This window comes from Odontesthes bonariensis, chromosome 6, assembly GCF_027942865.1.
Source record: "Odontesthes bonariensis isolate fOdoBon6 chromosome 6, fOdoBon6.hap1, whole genome shotgun sequence".
In the NCBI taxonomy this organism is placed as follows: Eukaryota; Metazoa; Chordata; class Actinopteri; order Atheriniformes; family Atherinopsidae; genus Odontesthes; species Odontesthes bonariensis.
In genome coordinates, this window is record NC_134511.1 from 35369105 (window position 1) to 35393471 (window position 24367).

General features: G+C 39.9%; 2 protein-coding genes across 4 annotated transcripts; one reads left to right on the forward strand and one right to left on the reverse strand.

Annotated features, from left to right (window-relative positions):
* Positions 1-963: 963 nt before the first annotated feature.
* syn1 (synapsin I) lies at positions 964-13137 on the reverse strand. 3 transcript variants are annotated; one of them, XM_075468530.1, is made up of 14 exons: positions 12902-13137; positions 12186-12632; positions 11372-11429; positions 10340-10431; positions 9957-10113; positions 9789-9878; positions 9245-9307; positions 8955-9097; positions 8752-8826; positions 8561-8663; positions 7995-8144; positions 6878-6947; positions 6262-6778; positions 964-4088 (listed from the first exon to the last, which is right to left on the reverse strand). In XM_075468530.1, the coding sequence occupies exons 2-14, from the start codon at positions 12497-12499 to the stop codon at positions 3953-3955; spliced, it is 1968 nt and encodes a 655-aa protein (XP_075324645.1). In that variant the 5' UTR covers positions 12500-12632; positions 12902-13137; the 3' UTR covers positions 964-3952. The 3 variants fall into 3 exon arrangements, with proteins under 3 accessions (XP_075324645.1, XP_075324646.1, XP_075324647.1); XM_075468531.1 differs by having other exon boundaries at positions 964-4050; positions 12902-13136; XM_075468532.1 differs by having other exon boundaries at positions 4026-4088; positions 6255-6778.
* Positions 13138-17797: 4660 nt separating this feature from the next.
* On the forward strand, positions 17798-22396 carry vgll4l (vestigial like 4 like). The gene is made up of 5 exons (XM_075468533.1): positions 17798-18039; positions 19620-19743; positions 19869-20118; positions 20722-20803; positions 20952-22396. Exons 1-5 carry the CDS (start codon positions 17973-17975, stop codon positions 21251-21253), a joined length of 825 nt encoding a protein of 274 aa, XP_075324648.1. The 5' UTR covers positions 17798-17972; the 3' UTR covers positions 21254-22396.
* The last annotated feature ends 1971 nt before the right edge of the window (positions 22397-24367 follow it).

Consider the following 24367-nt stretch of genomic DNA (forward strand, 5'->3'; position numbering starts at 1 on the left):
GTGATGTTATTATCCAGCAAAGATATGAAAGACATGTTTTTCCTGATCAGATGAGCATATCGCCTTCTATCCTTGCCTGAATTTGGTATTAGAAAACAGTATAGTCCCTCAGCGCAGCCAGATAAGTAAGGAAAGTAAGCCGGCAGAGCTTTAAAACACTGACCTTTCATGAGCGAGCAGTCATAAAACATCCTGTCTGCAAATTGGATTTTGCTCACCGCACATCTGCGATGAAAAGTTTCAATGGAAGAAGAAATTGATCCCTTTGGTGATTAAAACTGAACCCTTTTGCACGCTGCATAAAATCTATCATCCAAAACATTTAGACAAGGCAAGTCCTTTTGTCAGCGATTGAAGGGAGAATAAACTGTTAATTTTTTTAATGAATTTGTTTCATTTTATTTGGTGCATAATACTAATAGCCTCTCAGCTGCAGCTGTTATATTCAGATTTGAAGCCCCTGATCAAAGACCAACATTTTTGGCAACACAAAACAAAACATTTTTGTTTTTAGAACAATATAAGCCAGGCCACAGGCCAAACCTTGTTTCTTTTCATTACATTGTGAAAGATAAAACTCTAATCAAACCCATCACTAACTTGATAACTCTTTTAATTAGAAATTAAAACAGTTGCACTATAACACTCTGAATTCTTTGGCTTCTCAATAGTACTTCCTATTTTTACAATAAAACGCCCTTGCTGTTATCAAATTAGAATGCTCATTTTGTCGGACAAATTTACTTTATACCAGCTAAAGTAATTTGTGCATACTTATGTCCTGAATCTTGTAGGCTAAAGACTGTAGGCCTACACCACCTTGTGGTATAAGAGTGTTACTCTTTCAACTACTGTGGAAAAACTATTCAGCTGAGGAAAGGATCCCACTTACAGCAATATGTACAGTAATATACTGACACAGATGCAAATTGAAAAAGTACAGTATTTAAGGCAAAAAACAGCTTGCACCATTCAAAAATGATTTATTCACAGCCACCCTTTTTCACATGATATAGCTACATTGCATATAACATCTATTTTTTTAATACACTGAATTCAATAATCCACCATGATTGACTTTATGTGTTGTCTTATTTTTGAGAGACAAAATCCTCAGATTTTTGCACTTACATTTATGTTGTATATTTTTAAATCTGGCGGCACCAACTGACAATCAGTTTTTTCACCCATTCACAAATTTGCAATTATTCAGTTGTCACAATGATTATACAGTGCAATCAGAAAACAATTAAACTAGCTTTAAGAAAGAAAAAAGTACATTCACAGTCAAATATATCCACCAAAAATAATATAGACCTTTAAAATGAAAAAAATATTAAAATATCAAAAACAGAAATACAAAACTACTTTGTTGCATTGCTGTCCCAGCTCTTTCTGTCAGTCTGACAAATGTTGTGCCTCAGTATGGCCAGGAGGCCTCTGAGTGGCAGAATGACATTTTGTCAAAGTTAACTATCCATGCTAAATGTGATGGCTCATTTTCATAGATTACACACTCAGTGTAACAAGTACCGCGCTTGCTGATTCTCTTGACAATAGGCTGTGCTGCGATAAATCGGACAATTATGCACTGACACTGAGTTGTTGTAAAATTCAAAAATGAAGCCCTGAATCACGAACGCGTAAACTCTCAAGCCCCAAATAGTGGTGCCTCATCAGAAGGAAGTGATGTAAAATAATTAAAACAACAGTCCACAAACTTCTAAAGTAAAAACTAATTAATTTAGAGACACACCTAATATCAACAAGCACAAATAGCAGCAGGGGATAGAAGTGACAGTCTGTATCACTCAGAGCTATGTACGACACAACTATTTGGCTCGACCAGTCACAAAACAACATTCACACATTTATTCACCATTGAGCACAAGGGGTCACTGTAGCTACAGAAACAGACTTAAAAGCACAGGCAGCGTGGAGAGTCTGCAGGGGAATCGGGACTCCTTTTTACTTTTGGCGGCTGAAACTTCACTAAAAAGCAGGATATTGCCGTTCTTGTTCAACATTCAAATGTAATGCACTCCTGGAAGACATTTTTAGTGTCAGGAAACAGAACTGTTTTATAGTAACAGCTTTCATTTCCACAGAGATTAAAGACAGGTTTGTCAGTGCAAAGGGTGGGTGGCAGTAAGTGCTAGAACCACTGCAGAGGAGCATCCTGCAGTTGATGTTCCTATGCCTTTAACATTGTTTTCCTTTCTTTATTGTATAGATTTAACATTCCTTGGCTGAGTATGCTTTGTGTCATAGTGTGTCATAAATCTACGGAAAAAAGCAAGAAGCATACAGTATATGGAAGCAGAGTCTGTAGAACTGTATGAAACAGAATTTGGGTTGGAGTGAAGTGAAGTGCCAAACCCATACACTGCTGTGGAACCCTAAAATCAGCCTGAATGTGAAACTTATTATACATCTTCGCAGTTCAGTAGCTGGTTTACAGTCACAACTTTTTCCCACTGTAACACCCCTCCCACAGACCCAGCAGCACCTCAGAGGGGGAGCAGTGAGCTGCTGCTTTGTCAGGTGGCAGATGAATAAACCTGAATAGTAGACTTCATCCATCAGTCTGTGACATTGTATTCAAGTATCAATTTGCCGTATACTCTGTGTGCAAATGCAATTTAAAACGACAGAACATTCCACCTCACGAAAATGCATGCTTGTCTTTCGTTACTTGTAAACAACTATGATAAAACTGTAATGGAAGACCCCCAGCCACACACAAGAGTCACAATCAACTGGACATCCCTGAGACAGCTCCATTTGATTTGACCTTCTTGTTTGTGTAAGGCATGCTTTTAAAGTGGATGGATTTTATTCTCGTGCAGCAAAAAAAAAAGGAGGGAAGAAAAGTGAGAGCGACAACATACTCACAACACCTACAAGGCTACTTTACGAACTAACTCAACTACATGTGACGACACAGTTACTTGCGCCAAAGTCAGAGTTTGGAGGCGCAACGATTGCCCCTGATGACATGCAGCTAAGACATCACTGTGAGCGTTCAGCGGCTCAGACAGAACTTGCGTTTGCTAACACTGGACATTCTATGTGTGCAGCTCAAGTGACACAGGTACTGTACAAAGCTATAAGGAGGGAGGAAAGAGGCTGTTTTTTTCTCTCCTGATTTTTCAAAAGTGCAGTCTTACATTTTTGGAATAGCATGGGGAGCTCTTTTACTTCTTTCTTAACCTTTATGTCTGGTTAAGCAAAACAATGTTATATTTGAGATTTCAGTTTCACCAAAAAGTTTGAATAGTTTCACCAAAAAACAGACTTGTAGGCATTGTGCCACACGAATGGGTTAAACTACTGAGGTTCACGTGAGCTGTTCCCCTTTGTGGCTCGAAGAAAAGTTTATTTATTATATATTATATATTTATTTATTATTTATATATACAGAAAAAGAAAAGATAACTGTATTTTCACTGTTCAATAACTGCTAACAATAACACTGGGGAGGACCTTTTCTAAAACAGAAAATTGGGCAATCCTCTCAACCACAATAACATTTGTACAGTCCCTTATTTTACTTTAAACAGAAAAACCACAAAAACTTTACAGCACCAACAAACAAGGGGGGGGAGCAGTAATGCATTGTTTTGCTTCTTGTGGGTGTGTGATTGTATGAGTGTGTTGCATGCGCATACGGGTTTTTGCCTGGTTTACGTGGACTCACTTAAGCTTGAAGCAAGACAAGAAATGTTTCGAACATCAGTGCCTGACTATTGCACCTTTTTTTCCGTACTAATAGATTTGAACTCTTTCGGCAGTGCGTGTCAATTTTCCGATCAGACTAGGTAGACATAAATTGGAGATCCTGTTGGTCCTTGGTCATTAGGGGAAGAAGGGATCTCTCCTTCAGTTTGCCAGTCCATTTTTCTCTCAGTAGGAAGAGGGAAGGAGGGGTGGGGGTTGGTCTTGTGCCGCCTCAGTCTGAGAAGAGACTGGCAAAAGATTTGCGTAGATTGCGTATGGTTTCAGCCTTCACCTCGTCCTGGCTAAGGCTGGCTCTTGGCGCTGGGGTTTCTGGAATGTTGAAGGTATTGGTAAGAGACTGGGATTTGCTATAAAGAGAGGGAAATGGCAATAGAGGAGAAGGAGAGGCTATTAAAGTCATGCAGCAGACCAATGGAATGAAAAGACTGGAGAATGGCAAGACAGAGTGAAAGATATAGAGGGAGAAAAAGCTCAATTCAAAAAAATAAATCATAAGAGCCTGTTCCTTCTCAGGGGTCATTCAGTATTTCCTTATCATTTCAAGTCTGCTTTGACATGATATGAATAGTGAATGACTTTTCTGGATGCAGAGTGATGCATATCTTTTTTTCTGGGATTAATGATGAGTGTTTGAGCAAAATGCAGTGTCATCAAAACAATCCAAAAAAAATGTATACACTAGAGTCACTTATCTGTGAAAACCATCCGGTGATAAATGTGTTGACCACTAAAGTAGAAGTGATCACTAAAATAGATGTTCTTTCCAACAAAGATTTACAGAAGTCCCAAAAGTAAACAAGAAACCAATTAAACAAACGAGTTAAAAACATAGTTTTATAGTTCCAGTCTGTGAGGGGCCTTGGTTTGTTGCGAACCTTGGCTTTCAATATCCAGTTCAAATCTGGGATATTGCTGGGTTTCATCTCGTGTTGTGTTGGGATAAGGTCAGGACTCAGGCAGGTATTCCAAAGATTATCTTTATTCTTCCTCAAGCATTCTTAGTTAATGCCTGTTTTGGGTTGTTGTCTTGTAGCAGGACCTGCTTTCTCATGAAATGTGTTCACAAACTATTGTCACATTTTCCTTTAAAATGAACCGATTTAATTTGGAATCCATTGCTCCATCAATGATAGCAAACTGTCCAGGACTCTGACACAGAACATCAAGCCCAAACCATGGTACTACTACAGCCAAGTTTTAAAGATGGGTTAAGATGCTCCTCGAATGTATTTCTCCTCCATTCAAACAGAACGCTCTCTGTTTAAACCATAAAACATATTTAGAGCAGCGTTATGGCCTGTCAACATGATCTTTAGTAAGCTTCTTTTTATTTTTTTTTAAAGTAGTGTCTTTCTCCTCCCAGGTGGGCCCCCCACACCATTCTTCAGGAGTCTACTGATGGTGGACTGTCAAAGACAAAATGTCAGGCCTTCAGTTGCTTAGAAGATGCCCAGGGTTTCTATTAGACCTTGCAGACTATTGCACATCATATTGGAGTATTCTCTGTTGGTGGACCACTCGTGCAAAATTTATTGTACATGTACATTGTCTGCCTGACAGGAATATCTTTTTTTCCAAGGCCAACACTTCCACAAATATGAGCTGTCAGAGTAAGACTCTTTAGTAAACAAAGCAGGCCACCCACTCCCACCTAATTTTTTTCTTATTGACCGCAAACACTTGAACTGTAATTAGAAGTTCACTTACTTTTGCCCCTCGCCATGTGTAATATTGGATTGACTTGCCATGTTGTTTAATTGGGTTCTCTTTATCTACTTGGAGGACTTGAATTTTCCGTCATATTTATGGAGAAATATGGAAAATCGTAATGAGTTCACAAATTTACAAGAGAGGTAGCTTTTAAATGCTGTTACATTGCAATGGGATTTGCAGTAGCAGTTAATGAATCACTTCATTATTGTGTTTATATGAAATAATAAATAAATACAGCCTGTTTTCACATTTTCAGCATCTTTAGTGCTGGTGAAAATTGGTTTATTATACCGGATGAAATTCCCTAGTTATCTAACATATTTATGTTTATCAACTTAAATAGGATAGAAATGTTAAGAGCATAAATTGTGACTGCTTTATCTATAATTATTTGAAAAACAAAGTAAATACAGACTAATTAATTATATCAGTTGGAGACTTTTACATTTTTCAGTCCCTCCTCTTAACAAAAAGAAGACTAATTTAAAAGTAGAATTTGGTTCAATGTGTCGCACGAACTGAAGTGTTTTAAGTCATGGCTTATGCTAGTTGTTTTAGTGTATCATAATCATTCCAGACAGTCTGAAATGTTATAATTGAACCTGCTGCTGAGAGACAAATGCAAGAACAAACATACCATGCACATTCAGGTTGATCATTTGTCAAAAAAGAGATTTCCCAGGTGGCATGCGTATCTAAGTGCAGGCAAAAAGTAAGAAACGATCTTTGCATGCCAGCTGAGGTTGACTAAATGAAAAATGAGAATGAAACTGATCCCAGTTCAGCTATCATGTACTTACTACTTACTTTAGTTGTGGAGAGCCGCCCATAGCCGGGCTGTCCTGACTGGGCTTCTGTGGGGGCTGAGGCTTTTGTTGCAGAGGGGGTCGTCCTCCTGGGCCGCCCTGGCCTTGAGCAGCAGGTCGTGGCTGCTGGGTGGTGGGTGCTCCAGCTCGGCCTTGCTGGCTAGATGCCCTCTGCTGTTGTGACCCGCTCTGTGACGACTGTCTAGGTGGCTGGGCAGGTTTCTGTGGTTGCCCGCCAGTAGGTTTCTGGCCACCTGCGGAGGGTTTCTGGCCACCTGCAGAGGGTTTCTGTTGCTGTGATACAGACTGTTGCCTCTGAGCTTGAGGAGAACCTCCCTGGCTTCGCTGAGGAGCGCCCTGACCTGGTGGCCGTGGTGGAGCTGCAGGTCCTTGGTTCGCCTTAGCCTGAGTACTGGGGTCACCAGTACCAGGGCTGACAGGCTGTTGCTGGGCCTGTGGAGGAGGTTGGCCTTGAGGTTGCGGACGCTGCTGGGATGGAGGACTTTGCTGAGGACCACCTATGGAAGACAAATTAAGGCAAAAATCACATTCAAACACAGTCATAATAATATTATCATTTTTTAATACATTTTTCTAAAGAATAACAAATATCTTACCCTGAGGTGAAGGACGTTGTTGAGCCTGTGGTACTTTGGGCTGGGAGACAGGCTGAGGAGAAACTGCTTTCTACAAAACATAGAGTTTTCTCACTTCATGGTTGTACCATTAGGTAAAAAGCCTAGTATCAAATAAAATGACATTGTATACATGCTAAGCAGACATGTCTTCAGCTGCAGAAAGCAGCTGTATCAAGACTTAGTGGAAACTTGTTGAAGATTGTGCACGAAACGCCAGTACAGGATGTGTGTACGACTCCTACTGGACTCCATTTGCCTCTCGCTGTCACACCACTGTGAAGTTTTATCTTGTTCCCATTTTTTGTCTGGTGACTTTCTGTTTTATTTTGAAAAGTAACTCTCCTCTCGTTTCAGGTCACTTGCCCTTCCCTCATGTGTCACTGGTCTGATTGTCTTCCCCTGATTCCTGATTGTTTCCACCTGTTTTCCTTTACTACTATATGTTTAAATAGCCTGCGTCTCCCTTTGTCCTGCGCCAGAGTGTTTTGTCCCATCCATCACCCCGGCCTTATTTCAAGACCTTGATCGTTGCATCGTTTGTTTATTTGTCTTTTGCCTCCTTGTGAGTAACCCTTTGTTTACCTCCTTCAGGACAGATTTTGATTTTGTGTTTTTGATTTGAACCTTGTGTTATGTTTTTTTCTTAGTGACTTTTTGTTTTCCTCCCATTGGAGGGATTTTGATTTAGATATTTCATTAAAGTCTGCATCTGCCATTATTCTTTCTCCGCTTCTGAGTCCTGTTTCGAGTCCCGGCCTGACACTAGCTGTTATCTGTGTCTCCAATGAAATTACCTCAGATCTCTTCACTGTTAAGTCTAGAATGCATGAGAGTGCTACAATGTGTCTGATACCTCAGTTACATTTAAGCTGTTCCCTGCACTAGAATTTAAATTACTGTAAGCCCAAAAGGATGAGTGCAGCTTCCACACAAACACCTGTTGTCAGGTATTATGATTTCTACATATTCAGCTTTAGAGTACTAAAAATATCTATTAGTATACTTTTAAAAAGTATCTATCTATAAAAGTATCTAAGTATCAACTATTACAAAAGAGGTGGGAATCAAAGGACAGAGTTGTGTATAATTTGAGCACCTGTGCCTGCTGTCCTGCTGTGGCACGGATCATAGAAGGGCTTGAAGTTTGTGGAACAGTCTGGGTCATCCTAGAAACCACTAGTTCTGCAATCTGAACACGATCCTCATCCTGCTGGTCCCCAATCAGTGGCATTGAACAGTCATCAACCTTAAACACAACAACATGATGAAGTTTATGGATTTCCCTCACAAACACAGACAAACATCAATACACTGTTATAGTGCATCCTGTTTGAGTGCCCGGTTGGAAAAAATCTTAAACAACTCAAAAAAAAAAATTAAATAGGTTTTCTGACTCGAAAAGTAATTGGAAACTCATCGCCACACATAAAGTTTGACAGGAATAATAAACTTTTTATTATCCTTTCTAACAGCTTATGTCTCATGTAATCAGTCATACAGTGCTGTCCAACCTCTATATTGCTGTGGGGTGTGTCTGTGCTGAAATCAGCTTGTATAGCTAAAAATAGGTGGCCCGGTCAGGTCTGGTTTCATCATTTTCATCTCCGAATTAAGAATCCTGAGGTAAATATAGCGCACCATAATCATACTTTCTTCTAGTACCTCTATAATGTAGTCCTTGCCATCTTTACCGTGTAGAGCCTCCACAGCACAAATATCTAACCCTCCAAAGATGTCTGCACAAGAATCCACCCACATCCTGTATCTGCAATGACACGTTAAATGGAAATATTATAATACACTGAGACATCACAATATTTGCATTTCCATAGTGTACAATTACTTGCTCTTACTTGTCTGACATGGCCACTTGCTCAAGCATAGATGAGCCAGTGTTAGTTTTCCAGTTGCCAGAAATTGACGTCCTCCTGTTAATTCGAATAGAAAATGACACGTTTTGCTGCTTTTATCTGTCATGAACTGCAAGTGTGTTGGATTTTTAACAGGAGTTTAGTGAAGTGGAATGCTGAGAATTGAAGAGAACAGAGGAACTCACATATAAGCCTTGTAATTGCTGCCAATCTTCTGGATGCGGACATCATACTTTGCATCAATAAAAGGCTCAGATGTAGCGTAAGTCTTGGTCAGCGCCACAACACTAGCGATATCTTGAAAGTCATACTGATTGTCCACTTTCACCTAGGGTGGCAAGAGTCAAAATCTATATGAAAATATGATGATGAAATATGATATATGATGTTTAGGAACATATATAAGTCCGTAAAATATTCTGTTCAGAATACGGTTACTAAAAAACTTGGAACACTTTGAACATTCCAGCACTACCTTTCCCATTCCTGAGTGAGCATGGCCCATCTTTACTACGACAGGGAATTGAGGGGCGGAAATCTGTAACAAGAATCATCTGATAATGAGATTTTTTATCAATATATCATAATATCACACCTGAACAATTAAAACACTGTTTATTCAATAATTTTTAATCATACTGGGACACCTCTGTTTCTGCACATAGTCTCACTCATTGTCATGACTTGAAACCCAGCCTTGTTCTTGTCAGGCTGTGACTGCAGTGGTGGAGATGACTGCTATGCAGCAACAGACTCAAATTAACTGTACTGACACTGACTTGACACACCAATAATCAAAAGCTCAGCCTGTCCTAGTTACAAAAAACAAACAAGAATGTGCACCACAGTAAGTAAGGGTGTTCTCAGCTGCTACGTCTGATAAATGACATGGAAGTGAATTACATCCCGAACATCCATAACCTGTCGATGTATGTTTTTTGCTTTGCATGAACACTCACCCATCAGCTCAAGTGAAAAGGAAGTAAAGAGAGGAAAAGAGCTGAAAGCAAAGAACTCACCATTTCTTTGTGGTTTGGATAGTAAACCTGCTCAATCAGTGGGAACTCCTCAGGACCCAGCTGCTTGTGGAGTCTTGACATCTGAGCAAACTGAGGTAGACGCAAACCTTAAGATGCCGCTCTGTATGCCTGCGGATCAAGTGACTATAGTAATTAAATACTACTTACCACCCATGGTTTGTCACAGAAATTATAGACAGAGTGCAAAGAGTTAACACTTGATAATCCTGCATACTGCAGCCCAATCACCATGTTGCGATGGTCGCCATTCTTGTCCATGCTGAAAGCGTGCTGTCTAATCAGCACAAAGTCAGGCTTAAAGGATCTAGTATAAAGAACATAAGCAAAACATTAAACTGCATAGTTTAAAAAAAACCTCATTAGTCATGATTAAATATCATTAAGGAGTGTGGTGAAACTTCAGGGCCTCAAATTTGCCGCAATGCAAAAATTCTTAACAGAATAGAATAGAATAGAATAGAATAGAATAGAAAAATACTTTATTCATCCCCCAGTAGGGGGGATTAAAACATTTCAAGAATAGTACTTACTTAGTAACCTTATGTCCATTTCTGAATGCATCAATGTCCACATTGTAGGTGCCTGTGGCATTGGCCACCAGGTTGATTTCAGAGAATTCTGCCTGAAAGGACATTATTATTGTCAATCCCAACTAAATAAATTATCACGATCATGGTCAGAAGGAATGAATGACTATTTCTTTAACAACCAAGTAGTGGAGTGTACAGTTCAATAATATTAGACATTGTCTGAAGTGTTTTCTTCCTGGGACACATGAGCAATAATGGTGAGTCAGTGCAGTATGACGTAGAGACAAATATAGTAAAAGATTAAAGTGCCTGAAGCAGAGAATCAGATTTTGAAATGTTCAGGGGTCCCTCTGCTCTTAAAATGCTATGAATAGCTACTGGCTAAAACTGTATCCACAGAGGGTCTTCCAAGGCGACACATTTCAACTTAGAAATGGACCTAAATGACTATTGATCAAGCAAATAGGCAATACAAACAGTTGATTTATCAGTATAAGGGATTGCATTGAAGTTTGCATCACAAATAATGACTTTATAAATAAATAAATTAAATTTTGCTCTAAAATAATCATATGCAGTGAGAGGACACTTCACTGTTGCAGCCAACCCAGTGTGAACGAATAGTCCCTCAAGAGTGAACCGGACCCTTAACTGGACCCTAGACATTTAATCACTCTAAGGGCTTTCTGTGAACATTGCTTGTGCTTTTAGTGGGAATAATGACCAGCTCATTAATAATGCCAGTGCTTTTATCTACCAAGAAAAATAAGCCATGCACTATATTTCTGTTTTGACATAAATAGATCAGAAAAGTTGTTCCATCCATCAGCAAAACACAAAATACTAAAATCTCATGAAAAAACATGCAACAATCCTCCAGCTATTATTGCCCAAGCTCAGTGAAGAATGGCTTGTTTCATTTGACAAGCCTGGTCTCCATTGTCTTTATTTTTGCAAGTCCCCCCCCCCATAGGAATAAAAATGAAGACCAGCTCTGACAAAGCAGCACACAGTTCCACCTGTCAAACCTACCTGTTCTACCTTGATGTCAAATTCACCATGGACCTTTCTTCCTCTGAAGACCTTCACCCTGAACATGAGACAAGGAAGTGAGTCCAACTGTTGATTATGTGCAGGATCATAATTGTAAATCTGATCAAGCGTTTTTTTCTCTGTAACTGACAGCTGACATTTTCCAGGGCAGGGGCAGCAGCACACTTTGAAATTGAGAATAATCTAGGTAAGTTGAAACATGCCAATAAACTGACTTCCATGAAATCAAATCTTAGTTTCCACAGATACAGCACTGCATACTAATATAACTGTTTTTCACATCATAATTGAATTCATACAGCAGCTTAAAGTCATGTGACGATGGATATGATAATGGCCAACGCCTTAGTTAACTGGAACATGGTTTGTCATTTTGAGCAAGCATTGCACTTGTGACCAATGTCTGTGCAAAGCACTAATCATAATTCTGCACCTAACACCAACTTGATTTGAAAATTCCTGCATCATCCTGTTGGCATTAGGCTGTCCAGGTCTCTGGCAGGCAGACTGCAACCTGATATCAGAACAAGAGCTGATGGTGAAATGAAAATGGCTTCTCTGCAAGCTTTTAGCTTGTAACGTCTTTGCCATACCACCACAAGCTCACAAACAGGAGTTAGGCCCACGCAAGCTGTCTGATCTGACCAAGAAGCCCAGGGGCGGTTTCACGTGATATACCTCGCTGCACCGGCTGAATCATATGACCCTCTAGATGTTAGGCCACTGCAGCCCACGGTCTGGCACACATTCCTGTCTAGACGACGCGCTGCGCCGCCAAGCGCGCTGCTCTTACCAGTCGGTCTGCTCGTCGTCGATAACTAGGAGGACCTTGGCATTGCCGGAGACACCTGCCCGATCCGCCGCCTCGGATAAGCTTGCAGCCGCAGCAGCCGTGGTCTGTTTGACGGCATTGGATATGGAAGAGAAGAACCCGGAGCCCCCACCTGCAGACTGCTGCGAACTGGTGGACTGGCGCCTTTCCGCCGGCCCCGGCGACACTGCGGGGCTTTGCTGCGGCGGGTCAGGGCGTTGGAGGTCGGTCATGTAGCCATTGGGGAGGTTGGACATGAAATTGCTGTCCGAGAGTCGTCGACGCAGGTAGTTCATGGTGGAGATTTATTGAAATGACGGAGAGGGGGTCCGAAAATCCTCCCAATGAGAGACTTACAACTTGGTGTTCAGTGAGATAAATGAATGACTAGGCTACTCTCCCATGTGCAGAAAGAGGGATCAACGTTGCCTACAGAGGACAAAGTCGGCTGTTATTAATTAGAGGGACATTTTTAAATATCTGTTCACAATTGTAAAAATAATAATAATAATGATAAATAAATCGTGACTGGCTCGAATAAAGGAAAGAATCTCACAGCCTCTAGGTAATAGCTGACAAAATATGTTAAGATTAAATTATTCATTCTTATTAGAGACGGATTCTTTTAATAAAGCAACCTATCACAGCAACCACTTTTATAATCCGCATATTCCCATCAAGGTTTGATGAAGCCTTACCTGGGAATGTATCCAAACTGGTCCGCTTCAAGAACGAGGTGATGGTTCCGAACAAGCCTTGATGTGTCACAGGAAAGCCTGCACACAGGTGACTCTCATGTCCTCTGTGCGCGCGGGCAAGTCGTGCATTGGGCTTAAACCTGTGAAAAAATTAAAGCCACAGCTCCTCCAGCATCTCTGCCGTCCTGCTCCCCCCTCAAGAAACAGTTTTTTCCGTCAGCCCTGCGTCACTCCCTGTCATCCTGAGGGAGAGAGCCAAGTTACGCAGTGTGCGGTCGCACACAGACTTCCGGGCGCAACTTGCAAAATAATGTATCTTAATAACTATATAATTTGAAAAATATTTCTGTATCCTTTTTCCAGTTCCCTGCTCAAAATGACAACTAAGAAGGTTATGCATTATGCCAGCGTGATTAAGACTGAACACACAATTCATACTTAAACGGTTTTAATCGTAAAATAAAAATGATTCTCTCCTTTGGCATTAAAGGCGCTTTAAATATTAGCCATATGTCCTGATAACCTTACGTGCTCTACCAGCAGCGTAAAGGTTTTGATGTGGCGCTCACTTTGTTAGCAGGAAGGAGCAAATCCGAATTCAGAAAGCAATACGGAGCATATTGTTGTTCACCTAACACTATGTCAAGGATTCAGATTAGATCAAATTAAAACTCACTTTGCAACTTCTGAAACTTCAGGATTTGATATATTACTGATCAACTATTCAAACAATCAATGCACTCAAATGATAATAAGTTAAATCAAAACACAGCCTGCTGCCTGTTGTGTTTGGGACGCTGCCGGGCTTCCTGTGTTCTGGTTGTTTGTATCTGACTTGACGCACCTCTGTGGTGGGTTCTGAAGGTGGTGCTGATGAGAGCAGAGTGGCAGGGGCGTCGCTCTCTCCCACACACGAGCCTTCTGCTGCGGACTCCACAGGACGTGCAAGGCCGTTGAAGTTACATTGGCCACTGCAGGGGCCAATAAAACAGCAGTGGCACGTTTACCCTTACACCCCCAGCGGCTTACATTGAGTGCCTCTATTGATTTTCAATAATGATTTTCAGAGATGCGCCATCTGTTAGTGATCCCCTAACCCTCCTTGATCAACACAAAACCCAAGGGAGACCTGTATGCTCTCCCATGGAAACTGCACTGTGATAATAACAGGACGGTGATCTTGATGGAGACAGGCTCTGCTGATGCATGTCTCTCCTGAATGATTAATGCCTAGGAAACATAATTTTTAGCCTGCAGTGTTTTATGCTGACAAAGTACAAAAAATGCATATGTTGTTCATATTAGTGGTGTTTTGTTTTGGTTTGTTTTTCGCTAGTGATATTTTAACGTTTTTAGTTAAACAATAAAAGTTACTTAGATAAAGTCTTGTGGAAAAGAGTGTACACTTTGTTTCAGTCCTAAGTTTAAATGTGTCAAGACAAAATAAAAAGGAAAAAATCTGGTCCCATGGTCTTAAAAATTGTGCAGGAGACAGGACATTTTACATGTCATTTTATTCATTCAACATAATATTGGCCAAAATATAGTAATATAGAGTGTGTGAAAATATCTCTTTGCTGATTCAGTAGCTTGTATAACTGTCTTTAGCTGTAAAAACTTGAAGTAATTGTTTCTATATGGTGTTATCAGTTTCTCACATTGTTGTGGAGCAATTTTTAGCACCCTCTTCTGTACAAGTTTGCTTCGGTTAATTTAATTTATCAGCATTTGTTTTTGCAGTTCTCTTAAGGTCCACCAAAGCATTTCAATCCTCATTTCAATTTTGAAATTTGACTTTGACTGAACCATTGGAACAGTTTTGCCATCATTCTGTTGAGTTTGCTGCTCTGCTTGGGACCATTGTCTTGCATAATTGTCGGTCAAGCTTTATTTGTCAAACAGATAACCTCACATTTGACTCCAGAGTACTTTGGTATACTGAGGAGTTTATGACTGACTCACATGCTGGTTGCAGCTCAATGACTAGATATTTGACCAGGTCCTGGCTGTAAAACAAGCCCAAATCATCAGCCCTCCTCCACTGTGCTTGGTATGAAGCGTTTGCACAGATATGTACTATTTTGTTTTTACCAGAGGAAGCGCTGTGGATCTATCCATAGGACACTTTTCCAGAAGTCTTGTGATTTGTCTTCAAACCTAAAGTGTGATGCCTTGTTCTTTTCAGAGAGAAGAGAGATGCTTTCTCCAGCAACCCTTCCAAACAAGCCATACTTGTTTGGTCTTTTTCTAATTGTACTGTCATGAACTTTAACTTTTAATAGGCGAACTGAGGCCTGTAGATTTTTAAATATAGCTATTTATAGTTTTTTGCAGCTTCTCTCAGTAATGTACAGTCTGACCTTGGGGTGAAGATGCTGTGACTTCCACTCCTGGGAAGATTGGTAAGTGTCTTGAATGTTTTCCACTTGTGAAAGATATTCATTGTAGAACAATAGACTCCAAATTGTGTGAAAAAGTCTTATAACGCTTCCCAGATTGATGGGCAACAACTTTTGTCTCTACGATCATTGTTGGTCTTTCCTTCTTGTTGTGTTAGCACACATCTGAATGCTCCATGCCAGCAAACTACCAAAGCCTCTGCCTTTATAGAGATGTTCACGCTCGCTGATGTGCCATTAATGAGGGTGCATTTGAGAAGTGTTATATATCTGCTATTCATCTTCTTCCTTTCTGTGGAAGCAGGAAGGGGTGTAGCAATACATTTTTGTTGAATAAGAAATTATACAGTTTATGGCCTTGTGTTGTCGTTCAATGAGTTTGCATTTATCATTTTCAAGATCTGGGAAGGATCAAATTATTTATTCTATTATGTACTGATGCATAAAACATTAGATTGCACTTTGTTTTTTATTTCTTTATTTAGGTTTGGCACAAGCTTTTTCTTTTATCGTTTTGACTGATTATTAAACCCTAATGTCCAGACTAAAATGTCTGCTGCATGCATTGAAAGGTTTTGGAACAGATATGCTTAATTTGAGTTTGAATTTAGAATGAATTACATATGTCCTTTCATTGGCTTGTTAGGTAACTGCACGGTCAGGATGAAAAAACAAAGGCAGAAAGATAGAAGGTTTCAGCCTTTCAGCAACCAAAAACAACAATTTTGCGTTAATTAAATCAAAGATTTCTGAGTATTATTCTTATTATTTTTTTTATTTCAATCCCTTTGGTTAGGATCAAGGTATAGAAAGCGTTAACATGTTTCAGGATTGCATATACAAAATGAATCTCCTACTCAAGAATGCACTCCACACACACACACACACACACACACACACACAATATTACTGTTAATAAATAATTATATAAAAGGATGGGTACTGAACTGACATTAAATAACATCGTGGGTTGTTTCTTTGGTGTGTAATTATAATCCTTTTTAGATTAAAGAGCAGGTAAACGTTGATTGACAGAGCAGTACACTGGTGCTCACACAGTGTATTAAACTTTTGCAACATCATCTATTATGTAAATATCTTGAGTGTGTGGTGATATTTTTTTACAAATTCAAAGATAAAACCAACACTCTAAGCTGACGCTGTAATAGTGCATCAGCTGTTTCTTTCTGCTTCACGAGCACACCATGTCAGACTTTCATCGCATGCTTGTGTCAGAATGGCATCCGTTGACCTTTTGTTTCTCATTTGAAATGGGAAACTGAACCAACGCTTGTCATTACTGCAACATAACATCGTGCCAAACACCTCCAAATGTGAGATTCCTAGGAGATGATCTTTCTTTGAACATCAGTTTGTAGCAAGCAGGGAAGACCTTTCTCAGCCACGTGAGCTGCATTCATGAGCAGAACTGTTTTAAAACCAGAACTTGATTGGCCACCCACAGATTCCTTGCATTTCAGAATGCTAACACTGCATGGAATTTATCACTGAGCAAACGTGTTATTCAAGATGTGTGTGCTGAAAACACAACTTTCGCATCCCTAATTATCTAAAAAAAAAAAAATACACGTCAATGGTAAAATGCTGATTTTGATGCCTTGTTCTTGCAGTGCTTACCTAAAGGGGGCACTGTTGAGCTGAAGTTTAACCTAGTATGGTGTTTGTCATTCTTGTACTAAGAATTATTCCTTTTGTAGCAGCTCTTTGCCATTTCAAACTTTATTTAGCAGTAGGATTAATTGGTTTATATATTGGGGCACCGAGGAGTATAATTTTCATTCACTGTCAATATGCTAACACATCTCTAAACATGTCAATCCTACTCTTAAAGTCCTTTTTTTCTGTTGCATCTGTGTCACTGTATCTGAGTGTGGCCAGTTCTTCTGTACACTCAGATGAGATTGTTCTCATGGTAGCAGCATTTACAGGACTTAGGAGTCTTTGTCTGACCATCAACAAAAGCCTTTGGATTACTGTTGAGGCGGGCTCAGAGTACAGCTGCAAATGCAAACGTGTATGGGCAGGTCACAGGAATGACTGGAGCCTCGGTGGGCTAAGTACTCAGAAAAATGCAGTTTGGTGAGATTGCAGATTAGGAAGGAGGGATGGGGGTGGGACAGGTGCCGAGTCCGTGGAAGGAAACAAAAGACGGTTCACCTACAGGAACACAATGGAGGAAATTTTGAAAGGTGTGTAAAAAAGAAATGGAAGGCTTTGGAAAGTGTTTTTTTTTAATCTATTTTTTCCCATAACGTTCTCTACAAAATCAAGTGTTGGATAAAGCAAATGCTTCTTCAATCAGTGTGAACTGTGGGACAGTGTGACATTTAACAACTTCACTTTCTACCTTTGAGACAAGTCTACTTATGAGCACATTCCGCCTACAACACAATAACAACACAGGGTGAATGAGCGAGGGCTTGCCATTGGCTCAGACATCAGCCAATCTGAAAGTAGGGGATGAGTCACAGGGAAGCCACTGTGCCTATCTGCACACACCTGATACTTTACCTGCCTGGGCTCAGACACAGCATCTCATTCCCTTGCTAGTACAATCCATAACTGAGGCTCATTGTGTCCTGCAAACTCCAGCAGTCAACTCCAAACTTCAGCCTTTGTACTTGTCTCCATTCAGACAAAGACAAGGAGCCATGGCCGTGGCTAATTTCCAATACATTACTCGGATGAGCAGTGGCTTCAAGGTCTACATATTAGAAGGTAAGCTGAGTAGCGTTTTCATTTATTCTCTCATCTTGCTTCATGATGATGAATACTTGTATTAATTTGTATCATATTCCGTTGATTCATATTTATATATTTTATATCTAATACTGAGTCACATTATGTGGTCTCAGAGTCTTCTGCGACAGCTCTGTCCTTTCAGTTCCTTTGTTCTGTCCATGATATTCATGTAAATACAGAAAGGATTAGAATCTACTTTGTGAAATATCAATATTTTTTTCCTAAAAAGCTTTTGTACAAGCAACCTTCTTTGATGACACGTAAAGGACTAAAAATGAATACTTATGAGCTTTCAATGGCTTCAAACCTGAGTTGAGATTTTTGAAAGACTGTTTGACATTTCGATATGAATGAAATCTGATTAAAGGCAGCAAAGCAGAAGGTCAGGCAGCACATTCCCTCCACTAATAAGGAAGGAAATATACATGCCCGAGGCATTAGAAAATCAGCATAGGTGTGGTAATACCTGCCCCCCTCCACAATAGCACTCTGTGTGAAGGAGTAGCACACAGGTGTTGGAGTGTTTGTGCTGTAGGAAATGCAAACTGAAGTGAGCAACCGAGTGTGAAGACGCTGAACTACTCTTTTTTGTCTCAGTATGCAAAACAGATAATCACCTATTGTTTCAGTTCAGAAAGGTTGCAGACAGCATTGTTTCCTGAATACAGCTGAATCCTCCTGTAGTCCCATCAGTGTGGATTTCCAAGTGTTGGCTGAGCATACAGTCAAACAATGGAGCATGGTGTAATTATGCAGCCATTACATTTTCAAACAGGGCTGTTGTTTTGACTGTAAGCATGATGCACAAGCTTGAGACTGTCTGCACACTGATGATGACTGTGATATTCTTCATGTTGATTTGATCACACTTCAGTTTGTGAAAAACATGAAAACACAGTAATGTCCAAAACTTGTTGCAGTCTGGATATGTTCTGCAGCCTTCCAACTCATCAATGACATCATCAGCACCCTATTGGTGTGTTGCAACATGTTTAATTGCAAAATATTGTGTGTGTGTGTGTGTGTGTGTGTGTGTGTGTGTGTGTGTGTGTGTGTGTGTGTGTGTGTGTGTGTGTGATAGCCTTTTCACAAATGGGTGCCGCCCAAATCATGCTCCTTACACTCTGGGAGCCACTTGATGTTTTGCACTCCATCCTAACAGACAAGCGTGTGACAGGGCTGGATGCCAACATTATGCAGAAAAACAACATTTACCGTTAGCACTGAATCAGCTGTGTAGTGTTGTAACGCTCACTGATCAGGTAGATCGAGTTCTACAGCTTAACGGAGTTTACAATTAACGGTGACAAAAAAAAAAATTTCCCACGAATAGTAGTCATGCAGGTTGATGTCAGGGATCAAAACAACCTGTTACTCATCACTTACTTCTATATACCATTGGCAATTGACTAAACTCATCAATGATCATTTGCAAAATTTGTTTCTATGAGTCAATAAACTGTAGTAGAACAAAATATGATTATGGGAAAAAAATTAAACTAACAAAACCTTTCCACTTTTCTTACTCTGCTTTGTTTTTTAATTTGTTTTTGTAGGTCAACCCCACTTAAGAGGCGAAGACAGATACAGACATGTGGCAAGTGACCGGCTGAGAGCCCCCGCTGTGTATCCAATCAAACGCAAGCGCAGCCATGAGAGAGGTCTAACTCTGGAAGAAAGGTTGGTGAAACCGTTTTTTCCTCTTTCCATTAACAATAAAACTAATTCAAGGAAATTCAATCAAAGGAATGCAATTTCATCCATGCAATGTTAAAGAAACATCTTCTGATGAATGCCCTTTTCAGGCGAGAGCGGGCAATAAGCAGAAGCCTTGGTAAAACGGCCCAAAGAGTAGCACCAGCACCTGCTGTGTTCAACAGCCAACAAAGTCCCACATCTACCCTGAGTCCAACACCCAGCCCCACCAGCCCTCTGCCCACCCAGTTGTACTACGCACCAGTCATGGAGGAACCCCTGGCCCTCATCAAGAAACCAAGAAAAGACCCTGAAAGCAGAGAGGAGAAGACTACAAACTCAACTTCCAGTCAAATCCAGGTAATTCAGCTGAGTCAAACAAGAGCTGCTTGTGTCTTTAACAGGATGATTTCATGTAGGATAAAGGATGCTCTGGCGGTCATTACTTAGGAGGTCATTACTTAGGAAATGTGCCAGTGCTGTCTGTCCCTTTGTAGTCTCTGTGTAGCTCCAGGCTACCCACAGCAGTGGTACATGTCCCATCTTTAGTCAGTGAATCCAACTGCACAGGCATTCTGAATCCAAGCGTGTATACAAGCCTAAGCTTGCCTGAGCTATGCAATCCAGCCAGATTCAGGAAGAAAATGTGAGCAATGGAGGGAGGAATTCTATCAACAAGACCAAACAGACTGCTTTCTTTATGACCCGTTAATGCATCACACTGGGTGTTGTATGACTTTAATGGCAACCTAACCAGTTTAATCACTTTTCAATTCATTTCAAATGAAATTCATTGTATTGCTACTGTTCTAATTTCAGTGGAAGGTGCATTGATGTTTAGGTATTAGTTCTGAAGATTGGGTGGGATTAAGAGAAAACACAAAACATGGCTTCTGCAGAAATACTGTCACAATTCTGTTTTAATCTAGTTAAATGTAACTCATGATCCTTTTTTTTTTTCAGATGCGTCCATCTGTGATCACTTGTGTGCCCTCATTAAGAAATCCCTCCAGCAGATCTGAGGTCCACAGAAGCCATTCATCAGGTCAGTCTCACGCTCCTCATGATGAGTTCATTCACCAGACAGTCACTCCCTCATCGTCACACTCGCATCACAGTGGAGATAACCATTTACTCTTACTGACTCACTGAGGTGTGTATGTGATGTTTGTCATACATCTTCTGTCTTACAGTGGATTCAAAAGGCATCTATGATCATGTCCTCGAGGAGCATTTCAAGAGGAGCCTCGGAGTGAACTACCAGCAAGGCCACCCCCAGCAGCTCTCCATTAGCGTGTCTGTTGATGACCACTTTGCCAAGGCTTTGGGAGACAAGTGGCTCCAGATTAAATCCAAGTCTTCCTCCTGTTCCTCCACACCTCCCAGCAGTCCAAGTGTCACCCACTCCCCAGTTTACAGCCACAGCCCAAATCAGTGCCACAAAGAATCCATCAGCAGCTCGTCGCCGACTTCCGGCCACTGGTCTGTCAATTAAAGCAGAGATGGCCACCGATCCACGTGGAAAAACTTGACTTGGTGACTTTTTACATTTCATTGCAAACAGTTCTGCTTGACCATGCAATGGAAAAGCCAGCGTTAGTGTTGAGAGGGGGCTAACAGATGCAGGCGTTCTGCCATTGCGGCCTTGTGTGTCCAAACCTAATTCACCATGATGCAGAAAATGTAGCATTACGTGTTACATCGATGTTTTGTTACATTTCTATTCTCTGCTTAGCATCTGAAAACTTGACATACTGTAGATGGTAATCTGGGATGATCATAAAATCAGACAAATAATCCTTTACATTTCTTTGGTTTTGTATACCATCTGAATGCCACAATTTCATTGTATTATATTTATATTCTGATACACTTGGGTTCTTTTAAGTCTGAATGACTAGACTATCTGCTGTGTAATATAATGCTTATAAGCTGTTCCAAAGACTGAGTTTTAAAAAGATTTAATAAAAATCTCAAAAATTCTCCCATTTTGGTGCTTTTTTGCCATTTGCAAAGTATGTCTGTGTAGTTATTTGATACATCTCTTAAAAAAAAAAAAAGAAGAAGGAGAAGGAGAAAAGGGCATGGTGATGTGCCAGACATGTTAACGTCGGTCAGTCTGAGTCAGTCTGTGTTGAGTACGCATTCATCACAGACACAGCAACTAACAGTGAAAATTGTTGCCCAATGCTTACTGGAAATGAAATGGTTTTATGATCAATCTGGATTCCTTCCTGTAAGTTTGGGAGAATGTAGGGAGCATGTCCCAGCAGGCTCTTGCCTTGTGTTCGGACATTCCTGTCTCCTGAGAAAATGACTCTGTAAGATCCTACAGATCCTGTTTGGCAAGGGATAGGAGGGAGGGAAGAGGGGAAGGAAGGGTTGGGCGAAAATAGGCCTGAGCATGAGAACCAGCCACGCTCTTTAGTTACTTATTTGCATGTCCAATCTTGTCTAATTTTGAATATGATAGGGAACGTTTAAGAAAATTCCCAAAGCCTCTGTATTTAAGATTACAGAGTTGGGGAGTTTTAAAAAGGTAAGGATTGAGGAGGTAAGAAATGTTGTGACATTTTGAACATCTCTAGAAAGAAGCTATAAGCCTGAGATTTTTGGGAGGAAAAAGTAATCTAAATGTTTTTTTTACATTGGAACATTTAAAGCTATCCATTAAAGATGTTTAAGATAATGTCATTGATGATTTCAGTTAATATATCTTCACAAAACGTCTCTAATATCTTCCAAACAGAAACAAAAAGTTTACACAAAACAGCTCTTGTAGTAAGTCCACACATACGGGAGCAAATAGTGACTAAACTGCAGATTATTTTTCCTCATGAGTCCTAAACTGGTATTTCAACATGGTGCATTTACGAATCAACCTGTGTAACCTGAATAGGGGCTTTAATGCCACCTAGAGGCCCTTAGGTAAATCTTAAACAGCCAACATTGTCAGTGACAAATTGTCTCATGTTGTGTCATGAACAGCACAAACAGTTAAAAACACAGTTCTGCAAAAAACTATTCTCAATGACTTTTCATAAAGAAAAGCATGCAAGAAGAGAGATTATTTTGCTCTGCTCACCATTCGGAGGCAGTTGAACATTACTCCTATTACACACCCAATCATTGACATCACAAATGATTGGGTGTGCTTGTTTAGATGTGGACTGTGTTTCTCTTTCAGAATGTCAAGTTTATATGCAAAGTGTGCAAATGTGCCAGATTTTATTGCTCACAATTAAAATAATTTTAGCTCACACTTAAGTATAGATTTGAACTATCTTCCTCTGTTTCTAGATAAACTGTGTTTAACCATAGTAGTATCATAAATCAAATTAAATGGCGTATGTTCAGCAGTTGAGTACTGTTGCACAGTGGTTGACAGTTTGAATTACAGATCAACTTGCCATGAGAATGTTAAGAAGAAAACTTCTCATGGTGCTGGAAAACAAACGTACATTATTGCATTAGGCAAAAATGACTGGTAATTACAATACTGAATACCTAAAAAATGACAGAAAACAACATTTAACTCATGGCAACAGTAATTAAGTATGTTTTACGATACAAAAGATTGGTCACACCATTCTGGGTAAGTTCTTGAGCCTTTTCTGTAAACTTTTGTGATCACTGTCAACAAATCTCTAATCTTTATGCAAGCAATTAAAAGTATAGTACTAATCTCTTGAGAACAAGATTGCATGGAATGTATCTACCATGGTGTTGCTTGGCATGATTCATTTTCAGAGTTCTTATCCAAGCTTTGTCTTTCAATGAAAATCATTTTGTTTGCATCTGGGTGCTGCAGGTCCCAAACCGACAGCCTCATTTAACCTTCTGTAGCAAATGAGTATGACATGAAACAAGCCCTTGTGGTGTAGCCATCAGCACTGTTTCCTTACAACTTTAAGCTCCTTGTTTCGGATTCTGCCTGTGTGGGTTCTCCCAGGGTGCTTTGGTTTTTTTCCTACAGTTTAAGGTCACGCATGTGAGGCTGACAGGTGATTCTGGTTTAACCTTTAGTGTAAGTGTTCATGATTCTTTGTTGATGGATGTGTGTACTGTATGGTCATGAAAAAATGCAACTTACGCCCTTTTTCTTTTAAACTATGTATACAAGGTGTGTTGCCTCAACAACAGATGGAATGATTTAGATACGAGTGGATTAATACATCTGCAATTACCATAATAAAAGTCTTTGTCTTTTAAGTGTGATGATACAGACAGGAATTAAGTCCTGATTTATGGTCATTTATAAAAAAGCCTGTTGGTTGACAAAAACGCTTTCTTCTTTTTCTATTGAATAAGAAATGACTGTATGAAGATGTGTGTATAAGCAGCTTAACAGCCAATAGGATGTTATTTATTTATTTTTATGAAAATGAATGATAGGAATCATACACATTTGTTTTTATTATTGTTAAAAAGTAGTTTAAGAAAGAAAGAAAGAAAGAAAGAAAGAAAGAAAGAAAGAAAGAAAGAAAGAAAGAAAGAAAGACATTTCCCGCCTTCACATTCAGGTTTATCTTTCCAGTTGGACTGGTCACACACTTCACAGAGTTCAAAATATTCCGCGCAGCTGGCACTTGGGCACGTCCAAACGACA